Genomic DNA, 24706 nt, shown 5'->3' with positions numbered 1-24706 from the left:
ATAAAAGGAAAAAAGACACTCAGCCAGATGAGATAAAGAATGCTAACACGAGGTCCAGGCGCAGCTTGGTTTTTCTGTCCCAAGTGCCAGCGAAAGCAACGACGGACGGGTGTACACCTAAACAGAGCGCCAGGTCAGTCCATTTTTACTGGGCTCAAGAAAATTTTTAATCAGAGTGATGAAATAAAATTCACATTTTGTGGCAAGACAAGAAACAATTAAACTTAAAATTTCTCTCTCCCGGTCTGGGCCTCTTCAGACCCTTTAGTGTGTGCTGTGCATCTGCATTAACCAGACTTCCTTAGGTGAGAACCTTCCTTCCTAATCTTGTAAGGAGCAAAGACGACCCACTACTGCCTTTGTACATGCAGATTTGGATTGTGTAAACTATCAATATGTCATTGATATATAACACTTTGTCTCAAAAATGTATATAACTGTTCTTTGACCTCTAATGCGCACAACAGTCCTCAGGGCTTTCTGAAAGACTGTCTCCTGGGTTATAACCCTCAAATTGGCTCAAGTAACATTTTCCATTTCTTCCTTAGATCAACTATTGATTAACTATTGATTAATTGATTAATTAATTGAAGAGCCTCAATGAATTTCTTCAATTCTTCTTTCAGTAAGGCAGCGACACTCTGGTTGGGTGATGTGCGCTTCTCTGCATAATACTTTATCTTTGGTTTTGTCCTGCTTGTCTGAAGAATAGCAACACAGCATTTTGAAAAGCAAATGTGAAAGTAGCTCTTTTGCCCATTTCTGTTCCCCTCTAAACTTGAAAGAACCTAATTAACCTGTTTATTCTTTCCCTAGATAAAAAGAAGTAAGAATAAAGAATTAAGTAAAGAATGACCAGCTCTCTATCCCTAACAACCTCCTTAGCAACCCTGCAGGCAGATCACACGGGCAAGATGGGGTCAGGAGGGAGAGTCAGCCAGCCTGCACGCAATAGGGAAGGATGCAGAACACAGCCTCCTGCCTCGATGATTCACTGAGATTCTCCCCCCTCTCGCTTTTCCCTTTAAAAACTGTCATGGCTGAGTAGAGTCTTTGGATTTGGTCTTGGGATATGAGTCTGCCTTCTCCCCAGATTGCCCGCTTTTCTGATTAAAACATCTTTCCTGTCTACTGACACTTGCCTCTCGATTATTGGCTTTTGAGCGGTGAACAGCTGAACCTGAGTTCGGTAACAAATGTAACCATTTGGTTATTTTTATTCACAGGCAGCATTGATTTCTTTCTTTCTTTTTTATAAGTTTATTTATCTTTGGCTGCATTGCGTCTTTGTTGCTGCGCGCGGGCTTTCTCTTGTTGCCGCGAGCAGTGGTGGGGGGCTACTCTTGTTGTGGAGCACGGACTCTAGGTGTGCAGGCTTCAGTAGTTGTGTCACGTGGGCTCAGTAGTTGTGGTTTACGGGCTTAGTTGCTCAGTGGCATGTGGGATCTTCCTGGACCAGGGCTTGAACCCGTGTCCCCTGCATTGGCAGGGGGATTCGTAACCACTGCACCACCAGGGAAGTCTAGCATTGACTTCTTTTTTTTTTTTAAATTAATTAATTAATTAAATTTATTTATTTTTGGCTGCGTTGGGTCTTCGTTGCTGCGCGTGGGCTTTCTCTAGTTGTGGGGAGCGAGGGCTACTCTTTGTTGCAGTGCACGGGCTTCTCATTGCTGTGGCTTCTCTTGTTGCAGAGCACGGGCTCTAGGCGCATGGACTTCAGTAGTTGTGGCACGTGGGCTCAGTAGTTGTGGCTCACGGGCTCTAGAGCGCAGGCTCAGTAGTTGTGGAGTAGGAGCTTAGTTGCTCTGCGGTATGTGGGATCTTCCTGGACCAGGGCTCGAACCCGTGTCCCCTGCATTGGCAGGCGGATTCTTAACCACTGCGCCACCAAGGAAGCCCCAGCATTGACTTCTTATTAGGCTGGCTGCTGTCATATTCACAAGTAATGTCCCGTGTATGCAATATGATGGATATTCTTTTGGAGAATCAAAATTGTGAAGACTTTCAAATATGCATTTGTTGGTAGTCAGATCAAAACACAAGAAATATGAAGTTTTTGAAATATGATCATATTTTTCACAAACCTTAATCGGTTACTGGCTCAGTGTTATATTTATGGTTTCCAGTTAAGATAACATCTCAGCCACAACAATGGCCGTACTCACCCCATCTTTATTCAAAACTGAAGTTCCACACAGAAGAGCAATGGACTTTTTAAATGCAATAATGACTTCTTTCCCATTTTCCAGGTCTTTTATCCGACTTCCTAGCCATTTAAAGTCTGGTAATATTTCTTCAAAATAAAATCCTTCTTTTTTTTTATTTTTTTATTTTTTTTATTAATTGATTGATTGATTGATTGCTATGTTGGGTCTTCGTTTCTGTGCTAGGGCTTTCTCTAGTTGTGGCAAGCGGGAGCCACTCTTCATCACGGTGCGCGGGCCTCTCACTGTCACGGCCTCTCCCGTTGCGGAGCACAGGCTCCAGACGCGCAGGCTCAGCAATTGTGGCTCACGGGCCCAGCCGCTCCGCGGCATGTGGGATCCTCCCAGACCAGGGCTCGAACCCGTGTCCCCTGCATCAGCAGGCAGACTCTCAACCACTGCGCCACCAGGGAAGCCCAAAATCCTTCTTTTTTTAAAAAAATTAATCTATTTATGTATTTTATTTTCGGCTGTGTTGGGTCTTCGTTGCTGCACACGGCCTTTCTCTAGTTGCGTCAAGCAGGGGCTACTCTTTGTTGTGGTGTGAGGGCTTCTCATTTTGGTGGCTTCTCTTATTGTAGAGCACAGGCTCTAGGTGCGTGAGCTTCAGTAGTTGTGGTACGTGGGCTCAGTAGTTGTGGCTTGTAGGCTCTAGAGCGCAGGCTCAGTAGTTGAGGCGCATGGGCTTAGTTGCTCCATGGCATGTGGGATCTTCCTGGAGCAGGGCTCGAACTCGTGTCCCCTGCATTGGAAGGCAGATTCTTAACCACTGCACCACCAGGGAAGTCCCTAAAATCCTTCTTTAAGTGCAACTGGATACAAAATTTTGGAAGAGAGACTGTGGAGGCTAACATATAAACATTATTCACATCAGAATTTCTTGATTTATTTTTCCGGCAATCAAATATCCTCCCCCCCCACAACCAAACAAAGTTGCCAACTCATTCCCCGTGAAAACTTTCCATTGACCATCCTCCTGGAGTTCTGCTACAGCCAGCTGGTCTGCATTGGGATCTGTAGATAGCACTATCCGAGCGTTCTTTCTCTGCCAGTCTCAGGGAAATTTCCAGCACAGATTCTCCTTCATATTTGGGCATTTAATGGTAGAAAAGTCTGGATCAGGATCTTTTTGTTCTGGTAATGGAAATGGAGGCTTAAAACCAAACACTTGCAGAGTCAACTGCACATAGTCATGTCCGACCCCATGAAAAGATATATGTACAAATGTCAAGGTGGTCTTTGAGTCTGATTCCCTGTGAAAATCAATCTTTTTCAGATCTTCCATGTGTCTCCTGTAATGTCCTGCAGGGAGTCTCTCTCCAGTAGGCTGGCATTCACTAAATCATTATTCCAGGAAGCATTCCAGGGTTCCACACAGTCCTCTATACGTTTTGGACTTTCTTCATCATGAGGAGATGTGATCTAGACACCAGTTTCCCAATAAACCCTTTGTCTGTTCTCTTCCTTGCAGTTGTGAGAGGCAGTAATCATCACACCTCCAACTGCTTTGAGCTCCTGGACTGCATATGATGTAGGAACTTATTTTGGAAAAAGGTACACAGAAACATCTTTAGCCAGCAAGACTGAAATGGTGAGTTTAGGAAGTCTTTGGATGCTGCAGCTGCTAGTTACTTGACCCCAGCTGTCATACCCAAGACAAAGTTTCTCAACATCTCTCAAGGTATTTGTGCATCTTCTGTATTGATTGGATTACTGTAAGGTCATTAATATAGCAAAACCCTGCCACCAGAGCAGAACCAAGTCCTGCAGCTCCAAAAGTCATCCAGCAACAAAGAAACTCCTTGTTTGTCCCATTCAGTAACAGATTTTCAAATTGCTCTTTTGTTTTGGCATTGTTTACTGGTTTGCAAAGGGTGGCTCAATATAAAAAAATCAATCAATGTAATTCACTACATTGATAGCAGTGAGGTGGAAAGACCACACAGTCATCTTAATTAATGCAGGAAGAGCATTAGACAAAATCCAGCAGCCTTTTATAATGAAAGCACTCGGAAAATCAGGAATAGAAGGGAACTTCTACAACATGATAAAGGCCATATGAAAAATCCATAGCTAACATCACATTCAGTGGTGAAAAATGGAAAAATTTCCCCCTAAGGTCAGGAACAAAACAAGGATGCCTGCTTTTACTACTTAATTCAACATAGTACTGGAAATTCCAGTCAGAGGAATTAGGCAAGAAAAGGAAATAAAAGTTACCCACATTGGAAAGGAAGAAGTAAAACCTTTTCAATATGCACATGGTATGATTCTATTTATAGAAAAACCCCAAAGTATGTGCAGGAAAACTATTAGAATTAATAAAAGAATTCAGCAAAGTTTCAGGGTACAAGATCAACACACAAAAGTCAGCTGTTTCTATAAACAGCAATGGAAAAATAAAAAAGTAAATAGCATCTAAAAAAATCTGGAAATAAATTTAACCAAGAAGTGAGAGATTTGTATGTGAAAAGTACAAACATTGCTGAAAGAAGTTAAAGATATAAATAAATGGAAAAAAAAAAGGAAAGACATCCAGTGTTCATGAATTGGAAGACTTAATATTGTTAAGATGTCAAAACAATCTTTAGAAAGAAGTTGAAGGACTCATACTTCCCAAGTTCAAAACTGTACTACAAAGCTACAGTAATTGAAATAGTGTGGTATTGGCATAAGGATAGACATGTAGACCAATGGAATAGAATTGAGAGTCCAGAAATAAACTCATACAACTATGACCAATTGATTTTTGACAAAGGTGGCAAGACCATTCAGACAGAAAAGAATAGTGTTCTTGACAAATATTGCTAGGACAACTGGATATCCACATGCAAAGGTATGAAGCTGGATCCCTACGTTATACTATATATAAAAATTAACTCAAAATGGATCAGTGACTTACATATAAGAGCTAAAACCATAAAACTCTTAAAAGAGGACATAAGGGTAAGTCTTCATGACCTTGGACTTGGCAATGGATTCTTAGATATGACACCAAGAGCATGAGCAATAAAAAAAAAAAAAGATAAATTGGACTTGATCAAAATTAAATACTTTTCAGGGAATTCCCTGGAGGTCCAGTGGTAAGGACTCGGTGCTTTCACTGCCAAGGACCCGGGTTCGACCCCTGGTTGGGGAACTAAAATCCCGAAAGTCACGAGGCATGGCCAAAAAAAAAAAAAAAAAAAAAAAATTAAATACTTTTGTTCATTAAGGACATTATCAAGAAAGTGTAAATACAACCTGTAGAATGGGAAAAATATTTTAAAAGTCATAAATAAGAACTTAATATCCAGAATATGTAAAGAATTCTTATAACTCAACAGCAAAAAGTCAAACAACTCAATTTAAAAATAAGCAAAATACTTGAATAGTTGTTTCTCCAAATAAATAATACAAATGAAGGGGAAATGTATCTCAAAACCACAGTGAAGTACCACTTCATAACTACTAAGATGGCTTATCTTTAAAAATGGAAAATAACAAGTGCTAGCAAGGATGTGGGAAATTGGAACTCTTGTACATTGCTTGTAGGACTGTAAAATGGTGGTTCCACTGTGGAAAACACATTGGCAATTCCTCAAAAGTTTACACATAAAATTACTATATGATTTTAAAAAAAAAAATAAATTTATTTATGTATTTTTGGCTGTGTTGAAAGCTGCGCGTGGGCTTTCTCTAGTTGTGGCGAGCGGGGGCTACTCTGCATTGGGGTGCGTGGGCTTCTCATTGTGGTGGCTTCTCTTGTTGCAGAGCAGAGGCTCTAGGCACACGGGCTCAGTCATTGTGGCACGAGGGCTTCAGTAGTTGTGGCACGTGGGCTCAGTAGTTGTGGCTCGCAAGCTCCAGAGCACAGGCTCAGTAGTTGTGGCGCACGGGCTTAGCTGCTCTGCGGCATGTGGGACCTTCCTGGACCAGGGATGGAAACTGCGTCCCCTGCACTGGCAGGATTCTTAACCACTGCGCCACCAGGGAAGTCCCATTATATGATCCTGTAATTCCACTCCTAGATACACTGTGCTGTGCCCTCCTCCCCCACCCCCCAATTTAAATGTTGAAGCCCTTACCCTCATGTGATTGTATTTGGAGACACGGTCTTCAGGAAGTAATTAAGGTTAAATGAGGTCATAAGGGTGGGGCCCTAATTAGGATGTCATGATGAGGGTCACAGGATAGTCTTTTTAAAAAAAAATTATTTATTTTTTGGCTGTGTTGGGTCTTTGTTGCTGCGCATGGGCTTTCTCTAGGTGTGGCGAGCGGGGGCTACTCTTTGCTACGGTGCGCGGGTTTCTCATTGCGTTGGCTTCTCGTTGTGGGGCACAGGCTCTAGAGCACAGGCTCAGTAGTTGTGGAGCACGGGCTTAGCTGCTCCGCAGCACGTGGGATCTTCCTGGACCCAGGCTTGAACCTGGGCCCCAGCACTGGCAGGTGGATTCTTAACCACTGCACCACCAGGGAAGTACCAGGATATAGTCTTTTAAGAGGAATCTACCTGAACACAAAGAGGTCATGTGGGCACACAGTGAGATGGCAGCTGCCTACAAGCCAAGAGAAGAGGCTTCAGAATGAAACCTACCTTGCCAGCACCTTGATCTTAAGACTTCCCGGCCTCCAGAACTGTGAGAAATAAATACCTGTTGTAAGCCACCCAGTCAATGGTATTTTGTTACAGCAGCCTGAGCAGACTCTGACACCCAAAAGAATTGAAAACTGCTCATATAAGCACATGTATAAGCATGTTCATAGCAGCACTATTCGCAATAGCTGAAAGATGGATCCAAACGTCCATCAATGGATGAATGGATAAACAACTTGTGGTATTTAATACAATGGAACATTATTTAGCCATAGAAAGGAATGAAGTACATGATATATGCGTGGATCTTGAAAACATGCTGAGTGAAAGACACAAAAGGTCACATATTGTTTTATTTCATTTATATGAAATATCCAGAATAGATAAATCCATAGAAACAGAAAGAATGTAGATCAGTTATTTAAAAGGGGCTGAGGGGAGGGAGTGTTGGAGAGGAACTACTTAATGAGTAAGGGGCTTTACTTCAGAGTGATGGAAATGCTTTAGAACTAGACAGAGGTGATAGCTGCACAACACTGTAACTGTACTAAACGGCACTGCATCGTGTACTTCAATTTTATGATACATAATTTCCCCTCAATAAATTATTTTAAAAAGACTCAGGGGTGGTCCTGTATGTCAGGATGAAATGATCTTTAAGAAGCAGGTGGATTTGAGCAATGTATGGGTAGGTGGCCATGGATATTGCTGGCACCCTGCCTGAGCACTTATCCCCTACCTACTTTGAGTGCTGAAACTCATAGCTGCCCTTTCCCCAGAGAACTGTCCTTGCTAAACCAGGAGCCACTTTGCCCTGGACACTAGCAGTCATCCCTTCCACCTCCTCCTCCTCACACACTTGGCCAACTGGCACAAAAAGCCCCTGGTCTCAAAGTGGGACCATCCTTGTGGGGCAGTTTGTCCTCCAGAGCTTCCCTAGGAAGGGGGAGACTGAAGCTGGTCCCCAGCAGAGACAGAAAACTGCCGCAATAAGTCATCTGAACAAGAGTTGCCTTCTCAGGCTTTGCTTCTAGGGAAACTGATGCAAAATGGTTGTTACGTAAAACCAATACTGATGGTGAATTATATGGTTTTTGAATTATATCTCAGTGAAGCCATTATATTTAAAAAACACTTATTAATCATTTATAATAACTGAAGGGTTGTTTTTATTGTTGTTTTTAAAAGTACATCTCACCAGGGTAACGCATTCCTGAAATTTCCTGGTCGGGTTAAATCTGTGAAGTTGAAATTGTAAGCATCAGTAATCTAAAGGGTAAAAATGCTTGTTCTTGACTCCCAAATACCCATTCTTTTAAAAACACTGAATTCCACTGAAATGGTCTCTGTGACAATAAATCGAGATAACATGACAGATCACGGTGGTCTCCCCTTATTAATGTGGCTGATGAGCCGCTCGTTCTCTTGTGACTTTTTGCTCAGAGAAATCCATACCCACAAAGCATGCACATCTATTCAATGTAAATAAAAATAAATTTAAAAAATGGAAATGATGTACAAGATGATCATAAAAACATCCTAGTGAACCACAAGTCCTGGAGATAAATGGAAAAGGCAGCATGACAGTTCTCAGCAGCCCTTGCCACCCAAGGAGGTACAATGTCCACACTAGTCCTCAAAAAAAATGAAGGAAAGCCTCCCTTGTTGAAATAGGGGTTTTAAAGGAAGCTTTCCTAAAGTCAATTTCTTACAGTGCAAACAGGTGTGCCTTGTGGTGTGGCTGTATTGACCCTTGATGTTTACAATTACGATGTTTGTATATTACTAAGTATGGCCAGACCAGTCACCTGCTTTCACGTGATGTTAACAACAAACTTGGGCCTGTGATCTTGGCCTCGCTGTTCATCAGTGTACTGGCTGTACCTAGAAGAACTCTGGAAAAACTTATGGAATGAACAGCTCTCTGCTCAAAACCATTTTCTTAAAATGGCTGGTTTCGTTGGGAGACTAAAGAGGAAAAAGGATAGTCAGGAATTAGAAATCATTCCCTTGGTAGAAATGCAACGAATAGGCCCTGAGGTCAGTTCTGGGAGGGGGAAAAAACCCACCTAAATTTCCTTTTATTTAAGAGACACACACAGAATGTTCCCCGATTTTCTTCACTGTCCCACATAACCTGGAGGGTCCATCCTTAATTCTGCCTCAGGGTCTGGTGTGGACCTCTTACACCTGTTGATGGCTCTTGCTGGTGTTGACCCCTTCCCTGCCCGTGACTACAGGGGAGGCAACAACTGTGAAGGGTCAGGTCTCATGGGCCATGGAAGTGGGGGAGCAAACGGGATGGTTGGGTCTGCAGGAGGTATGGCAGGGGATGGCCTGGAAGAATGTCTCAGGTGAGAGCTGAAGGGCTGCCGAAGGCAGGGGTATGCTGAACTCCCCCTCCCCACCAAGCCGGCCATGGGGAGAGGCCTCCTTCCGTGACTCAGGAGGGAGGCGGGCTCTCGATGCGGCCACGCTGCTCTCTGTCCAGCGTATCCTCCTCCTCCTGCTCCAAGCTGATGTTCTGTGAACAAGCGTGCAGGTGAGGCCTGGCCTTGCACTTGCCCAGCTGTAGCTCTGACACCTCTAGGGGCAGTGCCCTCGACGAGCACGTGTTGCCTGCAAAGTCAGTCTATTGGGTTATGCTCTGCACCCCTAGGAAGAGAAGCCGCTTTCTCTATGCCACCTGACCTACCTCAAGCTCCTGCAAAACCTCATCCATGAAGTCCCGGGAATTCTGTTTGTAAGACACAGCTAATCGAATCGCATCGCTGAAGAGCTGGAGGTAAGGTGAAGGTGGTGGGAAGGAAAACGAGGCCGTGGGGCCAGTGGCCTGGACTCTGCCTGCCCTGTACCCACTGGCCCCATCCCCATCATATGTCCACACAGTACTCCACCCTCAAATCAGCAAGGTCACTCCTCAATTCACCTTTTCCCTGTCACCCTGACCCCATGCATGGTCAATGTACCTTTTCTTCACCAAGCCCAACCCATCACCGCCCCTACTGCCAATACTCACACGAGCCCTTCCTGTCGCCACATGCTCAGCACAGCCCCCGCAACAGTGCCCGTCCTCTCCACCATCCCTGCAGCCAGCCCTTCTCTCCATCGTTTCCCTGGTGAGTTCAGCACCAGGCCTTCCCCGGCCTTACAAGACTGTCTCTGCAGTCTCCCATTACCTTCACAACGTTGGTACCATCAGCAGCTGAGACAAAGTACAGGGGCAGGGAGAACTTCCTGGCAAAATTGAAGCTTTTTTGGGTCATCTTTATGTCTGCTGTAGAGAGAAGGTAGGACATGGGCCTGTCTACAAAGGGAAAGGGAGAGAATTTTGCAGGGTGGGTCACTGGAGGTCCCCATTCTAGGAAGAGGGATGAGCAGGGACAACCAGGGGACGTGTCTTAGAAAGAGTTCATTTCACTGGGATTTGTGTCTCGAGAAGGCAGGTTGGCTCACTTGGATCCTTACTGGGAGGGGAGTGATGGCAAGCAACCAAGGGCTGTATGTTGGGAAAAAGAATGGACCATTGATGGTTCGTTGGCCCAGGAAAGGAAGAGGAAACGTGTGATGGTGGGTTCCCCCATGAATTGCTGGCACCCAGATGTCGGGTGGCCTCACCATCGATTTTATTGGCCACCACAATGCATGGAATCTCTGGCCTGAACTCCCGAAGCTCTGTATACCAGGTGCTCAGGTTCTTGTAGGTGATTTTCCTCTGCACATCAAATACCTGCAATTAGCAGAGGAAAGAAGACAGCCCAAGTGTATCAATGTCTCTGCACGCCACCCCCAGGTGACACACACACAAGCAGGCAAACACGGGCTTGCGAACTCGGACCATGCACCGCTCTGAGCTGCATCCCCTCTAACCACAAAGGCTATGCCTTGCCCATCCTTCTCACCCTCTAGAACCTTCATCTTGTCACCTAACCTTATTTACCTATTTTAACCAGATTTTATCATTTTACTTATTGTATCATTTACTTATTGATAAGTCCGTTACAAATGGTAAGCTTTTTGTTTTTTTTCTTAGTCTAATTACTGCTTAAACTTTGTTTAAAAACTCCTTTATAATGGGACTTCCCTGCTGGTCCAGTGGTTAAGACTCCACACTTCCAATGCAGGGAGCGTGGGTTCGATTCCTGGTTGGGGAACCAAGATCCCACATGCCACGTGTGGTGTGGCCAAAAAAACCCAACAAAACACCTCCTTTATGATAATCTTAAATGTTTCTAGAATTTTCTTTCAGTTATTTTCATTTACTTTTAATCATAAACTTTTAATTTTGTATTTTAAACTTTTTAAAAGTACTTTTGTCTTTTATTATTTTGTAGCTTATCATAATTTTATTAACTTTCTCTGATTTATAGTTTTTACCTATTTAGAAGTATCCGCAAGAAGCGTGAGCACTGTGCCTGGCTCTAAGGGCAGGGAGGACAGAAGTCCTAAGATGCTTCAAGTTGCTGCTGCAGGGATCCTTCAAGCCCCTCACAGGAGCTCCTCAAAGGCCAGCTTTCTGTTGCCAAGCCACCCTCCAGAATAGACTCACACGTCCAAACTGCCCCAGCACAACAGTGGATTGAGATGCACAACCCTGTAACCTGCTGGAATGGCAGATCTTACTTCTAAACAACCCAGCCCTTCATGGGAGTAACCGTGTCCAGGGCCAGAGATTCCCCCTGCATGGCAGTGGGCTCTGGTCAGCAGCTGTCACAACTGAGGCAGCAGGAGGTCCACTTGAGAGGCTCTTCTATGGTACTCCCCAGGCCCAATTTCAATAAATGACTACTTTGTCTTGAATTCCCAAAAAAGACTTCTTTTAAAATACACTTGTAATGAAACTTCCGGAATCTGCTTCACACCTCCTATGGCTGCCTGCCATGATCACTGTCAGTCGCCCTTTGTCCAGGTCTGGTTTCCTGAGCTTCCTTTCCTTGTTTTGAGAGCTCAGGAGGAGCTGGTTAGGCTGAGAAGCATACCCTTTGGGGTTTCAAGGAGGGGGGTGGAACCCTAGCTCCCTCTGGGACTATCAGGTCCCCATGTGGTCACGAGAGGCTGAGCGCTTTCTACCTGCAAGGCCCCCTACAGCAGGCTGGGGCTGGTGGTAGGCACTTGCAGATACAGGTATGCAGGGATGCTGGCAGGACAAACACCCCAGGTCTCAGAAGAGGGCCCAAAAGGAGCTAATGGAGATGTGTCAGAGGCAAGAGGTCACGATTGCTGGCACTAGTCTGCCCCCATTTGCCTTACCTTGTTACCCTCTTTTGTTTTGTCCCATTAGAGGTACTAGCATTAAATTCTGGAAAATTTCAAGAGATCTTGTGCTTAAGGGACAGAAGAGCCTGAGAAAGGAGCCAGCGAGTTTGTGGGCAGGAGGTCCTAAAGGACACAGGTTTACAGTTCTTCTCTCTATTCGTGGCCCTTGCCATAGCTGAGTGTCGGGCTCTCCTGCGGCACTTGTTACCCCCGGCTACTGGGGTGGACCTCTGAGGACTGTGGTCTAGACAGCAAAGTGAGAGGCTGAGAGGGAGGAGAGGGCCACTTTGGAGGGAAAGCTCCCTGGGAACCAGGGCCCGCTCAGCCCCAGCACCTGCCCCGAGAGCGCAGCGGATGAGGGAGGCCTTAGCAGCTTGCCTGAGTAGGTAGGCCTCCGTCAGGGAGAGACTGTGTTCGACCCTCCGACGCTCTGCCTGATGACGAAGCCCTGACCGTGCTCCTCCTGCTGGAATGGTGGCTCCACCCCCCCCCCCCCACCCCGGAAGAGAAGCTGGCCCTGGCATGTGCTCCCTCAGAACCTCTGGGAAGCACGTGCAGTCTGAAGCCTGCCCTAATCCCTCCCGCCAGCACCCAGCCCTGGTGAGGAGGGCTCAGCCCTGCTGGGCCCTGCACCCCTTCGCCCCTCAGGCCAGACTTGCCCAGAGCCTTTGCCCTCCAGTCGGTTTCATACCATGATGCAGGCGTGGGCCTTGTGGTAGTAGGAGGCGTGCATGCTCTGGAACCGCTCTTGGCCTGCTGTGTCCCAAAAGTCTGCAACGTGAACACAGCTCTGACTGCCTGATGGAGGACGAAGGGCAGAGAGCCCCGGACGCTGAGCATCTCTGTGCGGTGTCTGTGTTCAGAAACACAGGCACACATGGGAGGATGGGGAGGAACGGAGACCACGCAGCTCGCAGGTGTGTTGTCAGGGTGTAATGCACCTGGGGGTGCGTGGGGGTGGGTGAGAGGGAGACACAGGGCCAGGAGGAAGGAGAACACACACAGGAAGCCCCAAGAGGGAGAGGGTCAGTGCCCTCCTTCCCCCACCTGTAAGATGCAGGACGCTCCAAGGTCAAAACTAGGCCCAATTCCCATGTGTGCTGATCACAGAGGGAGGACACAGTCAGGCTGGACGTGTGGCCTGGCCAAGGGGAAGGTTGTGACCCCATTTAAAGCCAAACTCTTTGTGGCAGACGACATTCAGACCAACCCTGTTATTTCTTTACACTGGCTGAAGAGCACGGAACAGAACCCTGCGTGCTTCCTCCCACCCTCCCTGGCTTCCTGGCTCTCTGGGTTGTACCCATCACCCTTCATCCACGCCTGGGGCCTCATTTCCCCCTGCTGGACTCTCTCCCCCACCACTTCTCCCTCTTGAGAGTTGGCGTGGCTCGGCACCGTGCTCACCCACAAGGACGGTCTTGCCGTCTACCGTGGCCGTGTGCTTGTACAGGGTCAGGGCGTATGTGGACAGCTGCTGGGGCTGACTGCATTTAGGTTAAGGAGCAAAGATGAATGAAAAGAGACGTAAGAAAGGTGCTGGGGGGCGGTTGCTGGTGTGATGGAATGGGCCCTCTCTCTCCTTTTTTAAGAAGTTATTTAGATTTTAAATTGAATGAGTGTTGCAGAGGATCAACTTCAAATATCACAGGCACAAGCTCCATGGAAAGGTGAGGGGTGGGAGAGGTTGGGATTATGTGCTGGCCAGCTAAGTCCAAGGGAAAACATGGAATGGAATTTTACAGAGCAGCTGTCTGAAACAGCATCACGTAGCTGGCAAATGAGACTGTGGGGATGCCCCAGCTCCTTGTGGATGGGGCTCTTGCAGGCCAGAGAGGAAACCCAGCCGTAAGAAGCAACGTGACAGTCTCAGGGAAAAACAGTCTTCATAAGCCAGACAGCTGACAAACTGTTTATGAACTGTAGTTTGCTTTCTGCAACCCTATCAAAAAGCTTGGGGAATAACATTTCCTGAAGCTGCAAGATGCTGTGTGGTTTAACCATGAGAGCTGGGATGATGCAGGTGGGTGGGGGCAAAGGAGAACTTGGTAGAAGGTGAAGTCAGATACACTTAGAGTCCACCATGGGGGGCTGGGGCCCAGGGCAGGGAGCAGGAGGCTCTAGGGCTCTTCTGAGAACCCACAGCTCTCAATGGACTCACTTGGGAAGCTTTTAAAAACCATCCCAATTGTCTCATTCCAAACCTGCACAATGCAACGATTCACGGAAGGAGGATGGGGCTGGCAGTTCCTATTTTACAAAGTTGATTCATACCAGAGAATGTTTCAATATTAGAGAGCCCAAGCTCTGAGGTCAGAGACGTTAAGTGACTTGACCAGCGCCAGAGCTACTAAGAAGGAAGAGGTGGGGTTTGAGCCCAGGCATTTGATGAGGTACTGTTAGCCATTCCACTGCTTTCCTAATATAAAGCAAATCCAAGTGTGAGTAAGCTTCAAAATATGCAGCACCAACTACATGTGATGCCATGTAGGTCAGCTGGTGAGAAACCAGCATGAAATGAAACCTGTGAATTTACTCACTTATCCCTCCTCCCTGGACCACTGGAGCAAAGGGGTGGGCAGTGGGGCTGAGTTGGCATGAGGGTGGAAAGGGCCACAGGAACAAGGAGCATTTCAAAACTTGAAGGATACAATCCATCCATGAGAAATCTCTCCACAAGTCTGTAAGGAGAATGTGCAAGGTGGTCAGGTGCATCCCTCACCACTCCTCCTCCTTGCCCCTGTTGCACCACCCAAGGGTTGAAAACTTGGAAGCCAGCTGTGGCTTTCCCCCTCCCATTCCTTCCACAGCTACACAGTTTCCTTTCAAGGACAATGCCCAGGAACCACCCACCCACCCTCTTTCTGACTCCCCTTAAGTTCCTGACACCCTTCGGCTATAACGCTGACCCAGCACCCACAGATGCTTCCCCTGCGGGCAGGGACCCCAGCTTACTCCTTTTAGGGAATAAACAAACTGTGTTACATCTATAATATGGACTACTACTCATAACAAGGAACAAATTACTGATATATCCAACAATTTGAACAAATATTAAGGGTATTATGCTGAGTGAAAAAGGTCACATGTTGTATAATTCCTTTTATACAATGTTGCCAAGATGACACAATTACAGAGATGGAGTATATTAGTGGTTACAGGGGTTAGGGGTGGTAGGAGGTGAAGTGGGGTGGGTGTGACTATAAATGGACAGCACGACCAAGGCCTCCGCAGTGATGGAATAGTTTTGTATCTTGAGTCCAGTGATGCTTACACAAATCTACACATGTGACAAAATGACACAGAGCTATACATATGCATTGAACTAATGCCAGTTTCCTGAATTTGATCTTGTACTACAGTTATGTAAGATATAACCACTGGGGAAACTGGGTGAAGGGTACACAGGCCCTCTCTGTATTCTCTTTGCAACATCCTGTACATCTGTTATTTCAAAATGAAAAGTTAAGAAAAAAACAAAACAAAACAAAAACACAGACTGGGAGAAGATACGTGCAATGCCAATCACTGACAAAGAATTAATATACAGAGATTATGAACAGCTCTGATACGTGAATAAGAGAATACACACACAACCTGGGTCCTAAGAATATGAACAGGCAATTCAGAAGAATGGCTAAAAAACATATGAAAAGATGCTCAATCTTGAATGATTTTAATGTAAATTAATGATTTTCATGCAAATTAAAATAAAATGAAGTAGCACACACATCCTTCAGATTAGCAAAGTTGAAAAAGTCGTATGATACCAAATGTTGCAGATTTTGTGGAGCAACAGAAACTCTTGTACTGTGCCGGTAGGAAGGCGAACTTAATATACTACTTTGGAGAGCAACTGGGATAAGTCAAAGTTTGAGCTAATCCTAAAACTGGGCAATTACACCCCAAGTCTAATAGACTGTGTGCCCAAGATGATAGGCATACAAATATTCACTGCAGTATTGTGTCTAATACCATAAAAATGATAATTTCATAACTGTTCTTCAACAGAAGAATGGACAAATACATTTTAGTACAAAACAATTTAAAAATATTACTGAGTGCTTGCCATTTGCCAGATACTATGCTAGGTGCCATGATATAACATTTAACAAAACAGAGGAAAATTCCTGTCTTCATGGAGCTTACAGTCTAGTGGGTGAAGACAGACAGTAAACACACACTTAAAATATATATATAGCCACATGTATGGTCACTGGATTTAGAACAAAAGCATTACTGCAATTCAATGGGGTAAAGGATTGTTTTATCAAGGAGTGGTGTGGAAACAACTGGATATCTGTGTAGGAAAAAAATGAACCTTGAGGACATTACATAAAATGGAGGAGTATGAAGTTCTTTGGGTCACTCCCTCAACTGAAACAACCAATAACTGGAAAAAATGATCAGAATCAACTCCTTCAGAACTCTGGAACCTGACTGGACGCAATGACAGGAGAGTGCTAGATAAAAGGAGAGTGCTGGCCTTGTGCAAAAGAACAACACGCACAAACCAGCAACGGTTGCCCACTCCTCAGGCCCACTGCAGCTAGGCAGTGACCCATGTTCCAAATGTCTGGCTCCAGTAGAGACACTTTCCTCAAAAAGTTTGGCTGAGGAGCCGGATCTCAGCTGTCTCAGGCTTCAGAGTCTTCCCCTGCTGGCATCTATTGGAAATTTAAAGGGATAGGAATACTCTTTGTTTCTTTCCCCTTTTGGAGCCAAATATTTAAGGAAATCTTTATCAGGTCACTGTCTGATCACAGATAATGGAATAGAAATATCAGTGACCACACACAAGATGGAATATACACTTTGTAAAAATAGTATGGAAAAGTTACAAGTGGATACTCCAGCTCTAAACAAGCAGAAATCAGCCATACCCGAGGAGTGGGAATATCTGAGTTCCAAAGTCACCACATCAAAATACTCAGAATGTCTAATTATCAACCAGAAAATTACAAAGCATACAAAGAAACAGGAAGGTATAGCCTATTCTCATGATAAAAAGAATTTAACAGAAACAATACCTGAAGAAATCCAGACCCTGGAATTACTAGTCAAAGAAGTTAAATCAATTATCTTAAATATGCTCAAAATACTAAAGAAAACCATGGACAAAGAACTAAAGGAAATTAGAAAGCAATATATAAACAAAATGAGAGTATTAATAAAGAGATAGAAATTATGAAAAGAAACCAAACGGATATTCTGGAGCTGAAAAGTACAATAATTTAAATGAAAAACTCCCTAGACGGTTTCAACAGCATACTTGAGAAGGCAGAAGAAAGGATCAGCAAACTTGAAGATAAGGCAACTGGAATTATCCAGTCTGAGAAGCAGAAAGAAAAACGAGTAAAAATGACCAGTGCCTAAGGAGCCTATCAGACAACATAAATCATCCTAACACATGCATCACAAATAGAAGAGGGGTGGGGGCAGAGAGACCGTTTGAAGAAATAATGCCTAAAAACTTCCCAAACCTGATGCAAGACATGAATGTACCCACCCAGGAAGCTCAACAAACTCCAAACAGGATAAACTCACAGAGATCCACATTATAGGCAAATTGTCAAAACTAAAAGACAAAATCCTCAATAAGATAAACAGCCAATTTCTCATCAGACACCACTGAGATCAAAAGGCAGCGGAATGATATATTTCAAGTCCTGAAAAAAAAATTGTCAACAAAGAATTCTATGTTCAGCAAACTAACCTTCAAGAATGAAGGAGAAATTAAGATGTTCCCAGATAAACATAAGCTGATGTGGCTTATTAACAGTAGATCTGTCCTGTAAGAAATGGTACAATAAGTCCTTTAGGTTGAAATGAAAGGACACTAGAGTAACTTGAAGCCATATGAAGAAATAAAGATCTTCAGTAAAGGTAGCTACACAGGTAAATATAATAACCAGTATTCTCGGGCTTCCCTGGTGGTGCAGTGGTTAAGAATCCACCTGCCAATGCAGGGGACACGGGTTCGAACCCTGGTCCAAGAAGATCCCACATGCTGCAGAGCTACTAAGCCTGTGTGCCACAACTACTGAGCCTGTGTGTCACAATTACTGAGGCCCGCGCACCTAGAGCCCGTGCTCCCCAACAAGAGAAGCCACCGCAATGAGAAGCCCGTGCACCACAACGAAGAGTAGCCCCCGCTCGCCGCAACTAGAGAAAGCCCAGGCACAGCAACTAAGACCCAACGCAGCCAAAAAAAAAAAAAAAAAAACCAGTATTCTCCTATTGTTGGTTTGTAACTCCTCTTTTTTCCCATGATTTAAAAGACAAATATGTAAAACTATAATTGTAAATCTATGTTAATGATCACAATGTATAAAGATGTAATATGTGACAAAACAATATCAAGGGGAGGGATAGAAATATATAGAAGCAGAGTGTTGGTATACTATTATAACTAAATTGGTATTCAAATAGGCTGTTATAAATTTTAGATATTAATTATAATCTTCAAGGCAACTATTAATAAACAACTAAAAAAATTATACAAGACAGGAAGGGACTCAAAATAGTACACTACAAAAAAATCAAAAAAAATAAAAAGAAAAAGAGTAATGGAGTACTTGAGGAAAAAAAACAGGAGACACATAAAACAAATAGCTAAATGGCAGAAGTAAATCCTTCTTTATCAGTAATAACTTTAATTATTGTTGTTGCAAATGAGAACAGATAAAACTCTCCAATTAAAAGTGAGAGATTGGCATAGTATATTAAAAAAACATGATCCAGGTATGTCCTAACTGTAAGACACTTGCTTTAGATACAAGGTCACAAAGAGGTTGGAAAACAAAAGGATGATAAAGATATTCCATGCAAACAGTATTCAAAAGAGAAATGGGGTGACTATACTACAGTCAGACAAAATAAACTTTTAAGTGACAAATGTTACAAGAGACAAAGAAGGACATTATATATTGATAAAAAGTTCAATCTATCAAAAAGATATAAAAGTTATAAACATATATGCACCGAACAACAGAGTCCCAAAATATATGAAGCTAACACTGACACAACTAAAGGGAGAAATAGACAGTTGCACAATAATATATTGAGATTTCAATACCCCACTTTCAATAATGAGTAGAACAATGAAACAGAGGACTTGAGCCACACTATAAACCAATTAGACCTAACAGACATACACAGACTACTCCACCCAACAATAGTAGTATACATATTCTTCTCAAGTGAACATGAGTTAGGCCACAAAAAAAGTCATAATAAAATTTAAAAGACTTAGATCATACAAAGTATCTTTTCAAATAAAATGGAATGAAACTAGAAATTAATAACAGAAGAAAAACAAGAAAATTCACAAAAAGGTGGAAATTAAATCAAATAGGGAAGATTTAGTCAAATTAAATCAATAACATAACTGTACATCTTTAGGTAGTAGACATGAAAGAGCAAACTAAACTCAAAGCTAGCAGAAGGAAGGAAATAATAAAGATTAGAGTGGAGATAAACAAAATACAGAATAGAAAGACAACAGGGAAAAATCAATGTAACCAGAAATTAGTTCTTTGAAAAGATCAACAAAATCAACAAAGCTTAGCTAGACTAAGAAAAGAGAGAGGACACAAATGATCAAAATCAGACCTGAAACTGGGGACAGTAACGTCAATTTTACAGAAACAAAAAGAATTACAAGAGAATACAATGAACGAACAAGCTGGATAACCGAGATGAAGTGCACAAATTCCTAGAAACACACAAACTACCACACAGATTCAAGACGAAATAGAAAATCTGAGTAGACCTATACCAAGTAAGAAGATTATATCAGTCTTCAAAAACCTCCCAGAAGGAAAAGTCCAGGACTGGACGGCTTCACTGGTGAATTCTCCCAACCATTTCATGAACAAACACCAATCCTTCTCAAACTATTCCCAAAAACTGAGGAGGAGGGAACACTTCATAATTCTTTCTATGAGGCCAGTGGTACCCTGATTTCAAAGCCAGACAATGACACCACTAAAAAAGAAAACTACAGGCCAATATTCCTCATGAATTTAGTTGTAAAAATCCTCAAAAAATCCACTGGCAAACCAAATCATATTAAAAGGATTATACATCATCAAAAGGACCAAGGGAGATTTATTCTCAGAGTATAAGGATGGTTCAACTTAAGAAAATTAATCAAACATATCATATTAATAGAACAAAGGAAAAATCCTACATATTCATCTCAATAAATGCAGAAAAAGCATTTGACAAAAACCAACACCATCTCATGACAAAAACTAGGAATAGGGGCTTCCCTGGTGGCGCAGTGGTTGAGAATCTGCCTGCCAATGCAGGGGACACGGGTTCGAGCCCTGGTCTGGGAAGATCCCACATACCGCGGAGCAACTAAGCCCGTGAGCCACAGCTACTGAGCCTGCGCGTCTGGAGCCTGTGCTCCGCAACGGGAGAGGCCGCGACAGTGAGAGGCCCGCGCACTGCGATGAAGAGTGGCCCCCGCTCGCCGCAACTAGAGAAAACCCTCACACAGAAACGAAGATCCAACACAGCCAAAAATAAAATAAAAATAAATTAAAAAAATTAAAAAACAAAAAACAAAAAACTAGGAATAGAAGGTAATTACCTCTAGGATAAAGGCCATATATGAAAACCCCACAGTTAATACTCAATTGGAAAAGACTGAAAGCTTTCCCTTATAATGAGAAACAAGAGAATGCCTACTTTTGCCACTTTCAACATAGTACTGGAAGTTCTAGCCAGAGCACTGTGATGAAAAAATAGTTATTCTGAGTTGCTTCCTAGACATTTTACAGTATGACAATCCTGCTCACACCTAAAGTCTGGACATTTAGATGAGGACCTGAGTTTAGGATTCCCGCCACAAGTTCCTGCTTTGCTTTTCCCAGGGCACCTTTTAAAATAAACAGACTTGAGGCTGAGAAAAGTTAGTGACCTCTGCCCCAGTCAGCAAAGCTCCTAAGGAATTACTGACAGCTACCTGGGTCTAAGGATATGTTAATAACAGATAAAAGTGGAAACCATGGTGGAACTGGGGCACCTGGGGTATAAGACTAAACTAGGCATCTGGTTAGGGGCAAGTTTACCCTCATCCTGCGAAGGCAGAAATGGATGTGTGCCCCACTGGTCCAAGGCAGCTGAGACACAGGTTCACACCTTGTGGAGACAAGCTGCCAGCATTGCAGAGCCTCCCTTCAGGGGGAGTTCCACGCCTGTGCACAGAGGCCCTGAAGTCAGTTAAAAGAGTGAGTCAGGGCTTCCCTGGTGGTGCAGTGGTTGAGAATCTGCCTGCCAATGCAGGGGACACGGGTTCGAGGCCCGGTCTGGGAAGATCCCACATGCCGCAGAGCGACTAGGCCCGTGAGCCACAATTGCTGAGCCTGCGCGTCTGGAGCCTGTGTTCCGCAACAAGAGAGGCCGCGATAGTGAGAGGCCCGCGCACCGCGATGAAGAGTGGCCCCCACTTGCCGCAACTAGAGAAAGTCCTCGCACAGAAACGAAGACCCAACACAGCCATAAATAAATAAATAAAAAAATTTAAAAAAAAAAAAAAGAGTGAGTCAATCTTTACACTGGGACTTCCCTGTTGGCGCAGTGGATGGGAATCTGCCTCCCAATGCAGGGGACACGGGTTCCATCCCTGGTCCAGGAAGATCCCACAGGCCGCAGAGCAACTAAGCCCATGTAACACAACTACTGAGCCTGTGCTCTACAGCCCACGAGCCACAACTACTGAGCCCATGTGCCAAAACTACTGAAGCCCGCACGCCTAAAGCCCATGCTCCACAACAAGAGAAGCCACTGCAATGAGAAGCCCACTCACCTCAACAGAGTAGCCCCCGCTCACTGCAACTAGAGAAACCCCGTGTGCAGCAACCAAGAGCCAACACAGCCAAAAATAAATAAAAATTAAATCTTTTAAGAAAAAAAAAATCTTTACGCTGATTATAGTCAGGCATCATTTCTATCCACTCTTCCCAACTCTGAGGTCTTGCAAGACAGTATCTTCACCACCTTTCTTCGTCCTGTCGCTGGCTGTGCCAGTCACACTTCTCACACTTTCCTCTCCCCATTCCCACTGTCTGCATCTTGCAATCTCTCAGCCCCACACCACACACAGGAAGACCCCAGCTCTCACCTCACCAGGACTGCTTCAGTAGTCTCTAGGGTGACCCGTCCCATACTTTCTGCCAGGACTCATGCATAAAGCTCAATTGCCTCAGTCCTGTGACTTGTCCCTGGGGACGCCCTCCTCCCCAAACACACACAGCTGCTGATGTGACGCTCCCTTGTGCCCCCATGCAGACCTGGGCTCCAGCCAAGACTACTCTCTCACCACTCCCACAGAAGCCATGCTCCTCTATGCCTCTGGAGGACTTTTCTAATAACCCAGACCCACTCTAGGCCTGGCATTTCTTCCCTAGTCTCCCGACATACTTGGACTTGCCCACAGCGCTGTCCCCCAGGCAGATGATTTTCACATTGTCATCGGCATCGTATTTCTCTTGGTCCAGCTCACAGGGTTTGGCTCTGTCCCCGGCCATTGGCTCCTGGCTGTAGAAAGGGGATCAGCTCAGGGGAGGGGGGTCTTGTCACCATCTGGGAAGATCAAGAAGAGGCTGTTGTTAAAGAGATGAGAAGTCCCCTCCACCAAATCCACTTCCTCTTCCTGGACAGGGGAGACAATGAGCTGACAAGAGAGGGGCCCAAGGAAACACTTACATCCTTCTCTATTCACCACCAACCTGGCTAGCACTTGCTGAATCATGGGGCTGTAATCTTGTCCCCACCCAGATCTTCTGAGAGTGGTTTACCCTATGTCATCTCTTTACTTCAGCTATGCTCAGAACCACAACTCCCACTCCTACCTGGAGAGACTATTCTAAAGCCATGTTGAAGCTTTACAAGTTTTACCTACAAGCGTTTTCTCACATGTAAAGCAGGGACAAAAATCAGTGCCCACATCACATGACTGAGTTGAGACACTGTCTGACAAAGAGACAGGGCTCTGTAAGCCTGAACTCTCATCACTGAATGACAGATCACACAGCCAAAGAAACCTAACCTGTGTTCCTGATCCTCTACTTCATGCTTCTCACTTCCACTTCATTGTCCATCATACTGCCATCAGTAGCTGCCTTTTCCTCTCTCAAACTAGGCATTCCCCAGACCCTCTTCTCTAGGGTTATTTCAACCTCTACTAGTTTCAGGTATCTCCTAAATGCTGCCAAATGATTATGCCAAATCTGTATCTCCACAGAGATCGCTTCCCTCAGTGCCAGACTCAGGTATGCAATTGCCTACCAGATTTTGAATAGCGAACTATTCCACACAGGCAAAAATAACCTGTGAGACCTAAGCCCTGCCCACCTCAAAGTCGCTCCTCATGTTCCCTGTCTGTACAAGACATCACCAGCCACCCAATGCCAACATCGAGGCGTAACAATTCCACTATCCTCATGTCCTTAAGCCCAAATATAACTTCACAAACATTACTGGGAATGTGCCGTAGTCCACACTCTGAGTTAACTCGGCACACAGAAATGATGCAACGACAACGCAGCATCAGTGCTCGCACTTACTGAGGGTTCATCACGGGTACACCGTGCACCCGGATTGGAGACACGATGGCAACGTCTACTGTGGCAAGAGCTATGACAGACGTGCACACAAGGGTGGAAAATACCGACAGGACCCCTGAGTTTCCCTAACTGCAATGCTATTGTTTCTTCTCAGGTAGGGACCCAGCCTTCTTTACCGAGGTACCCTCAGCCTCAAAAGCAGTGACTGGGAAGTGGCAGATGCTTGATAAGCATAATGAGGGGCTGCCCCTTCCACCTCCACCCTGTAGCTGGAGCGACCTGTTCGGAAGCCAAACGCAGCCAAACCCGTTCTCAAAGACCTTCAATGGTTGTCGATGTCCTCGCCATCCAGTGGATAAGTTCTCTTTCACTCAAGTAGTTTTCGGGCACCAAACAGGTCTGAGAACCACTTTACCCCCGCAGCCAGGCTGGGCTGCCTTCGTCCCCCCCCCCCACCGTTGCCAGAACCCACTGTCCCGTTCTTCCCCCCACTGGCCAAGGGCCCGAGGACGGCCTTGGAGGGGCGGTTCCCCCATGCGAGGCCGCCACCCGCGCGGCTTCGTCTTCTCGGCCGTTCCCGGGCGAGCGCTGGAGACCAGGAGCGCCGCAAGTCGGTCCGCCCACGGCCAGCTGCCCTCAGGGCCCCGAGTACCCCTCGGATCCCGCCCCGTCCCGGACCCTGCCCTGTCTCAGACCCCGCGAGTCAGCCCGGGTCCCACCGCAGCTCACTCAGCTTCCAGCGCTGCCCGCGTCCTCGCAGATGCTACGCAACCGCGCAAGGACCCTAGGAGGGCTGCCCGGCCAAAGGCCTGAAGGACCTCGCCGGGGGCTGGCTGGCTAGTGCAGTGCCGGGCGAGAGTACTGCCGGTCAATGAGTATCCGGACCGGGCCGGCCTGGGGCTTCCAATAGCCGGAGTCTGGGGTGGGCTTTGGCGCCGGGACTGAGCCAGGGTTCAAGCGGCTGTAGGCCTTGGGGAGTGACTGGGCGGCCGGGGGCAACGACTGGGGAAGCGTTCCTGAGGCGTGGGGGCGGGGCCTGAGGCGTGTGGGGCGGGGTGCAGGCATGGGGGCAGGGTGCTCAGGTGCGG

At 45.4% G+C, this 24706-nt stretch overlaps 1 protein-coding gene and 1 pseudogene across 11 annotated transcripts; both read right to left on the bottom strand.

Moving 5' to 3' along the window:
* Positions 1-7994, bottom strand: LOC103011687 (glucose 1,6-bisphosphate synthase-like; annotated as a pseudogene).
* On the bottom strand, positions 7119-24432 carry RABL2B (RAB, member of RAS oncogene family like 2B). 11 transcript variants are annotated; one of them, XM_057557097.1, is made up of 9 exons: positions 24348-24432; positions 22474-22635; positions 14691-14720; positions 13447-13526; positions 12731-12837; positions 10402-10513; positions 9963-10090; positions 9479-9562; positions 7119-9307 (listed from the first exon to the last, which is right to left on the bottom strand). In XM_057557097.1, exons 2-9 carry the CDS (start codon positions 22578-22580, stop codon positions 9227-9229), a joined length of 729 nt encoding a protein of 242 aa, XP_057413080.1. In that variant the 5' UTR covers positions 22581-22635; positions 24348-24432; the 3' UTR covers positions 7119-9226. The 11 variants fall into 11 exon arrangements, with proteins under 11 accessions (XP_057413080.1, XP_057413079.1, XP_057413081.1 ...); XM_057557096.1 differs by having other exon boundaries at positions 24314-24393; XM_057557098.1 differs by having other exon boundaries at positions 24338-24367.
* Between the last annotated feature and the right edge of the window lie 274 nt (positions 24433-24706).

Source organism: Balaenoptera acutorostrata, chromosome 11, assembly GCF_949987535.1.
Source record: "Balaenoptera acutorostrata chromosome 11, mBalAcu1.1, whole genome shotgun sequence".
Lineage (NCBI taxonomy): Eukaryota > Metazoa > Chordata > Mammalia > Artiodactyla > Balaenopteridae > Balaenoptera > Balaenoptera acutorostrata.
This window is presented reverse-complemented; position numbering and strand designations above follow the sequence as displayed.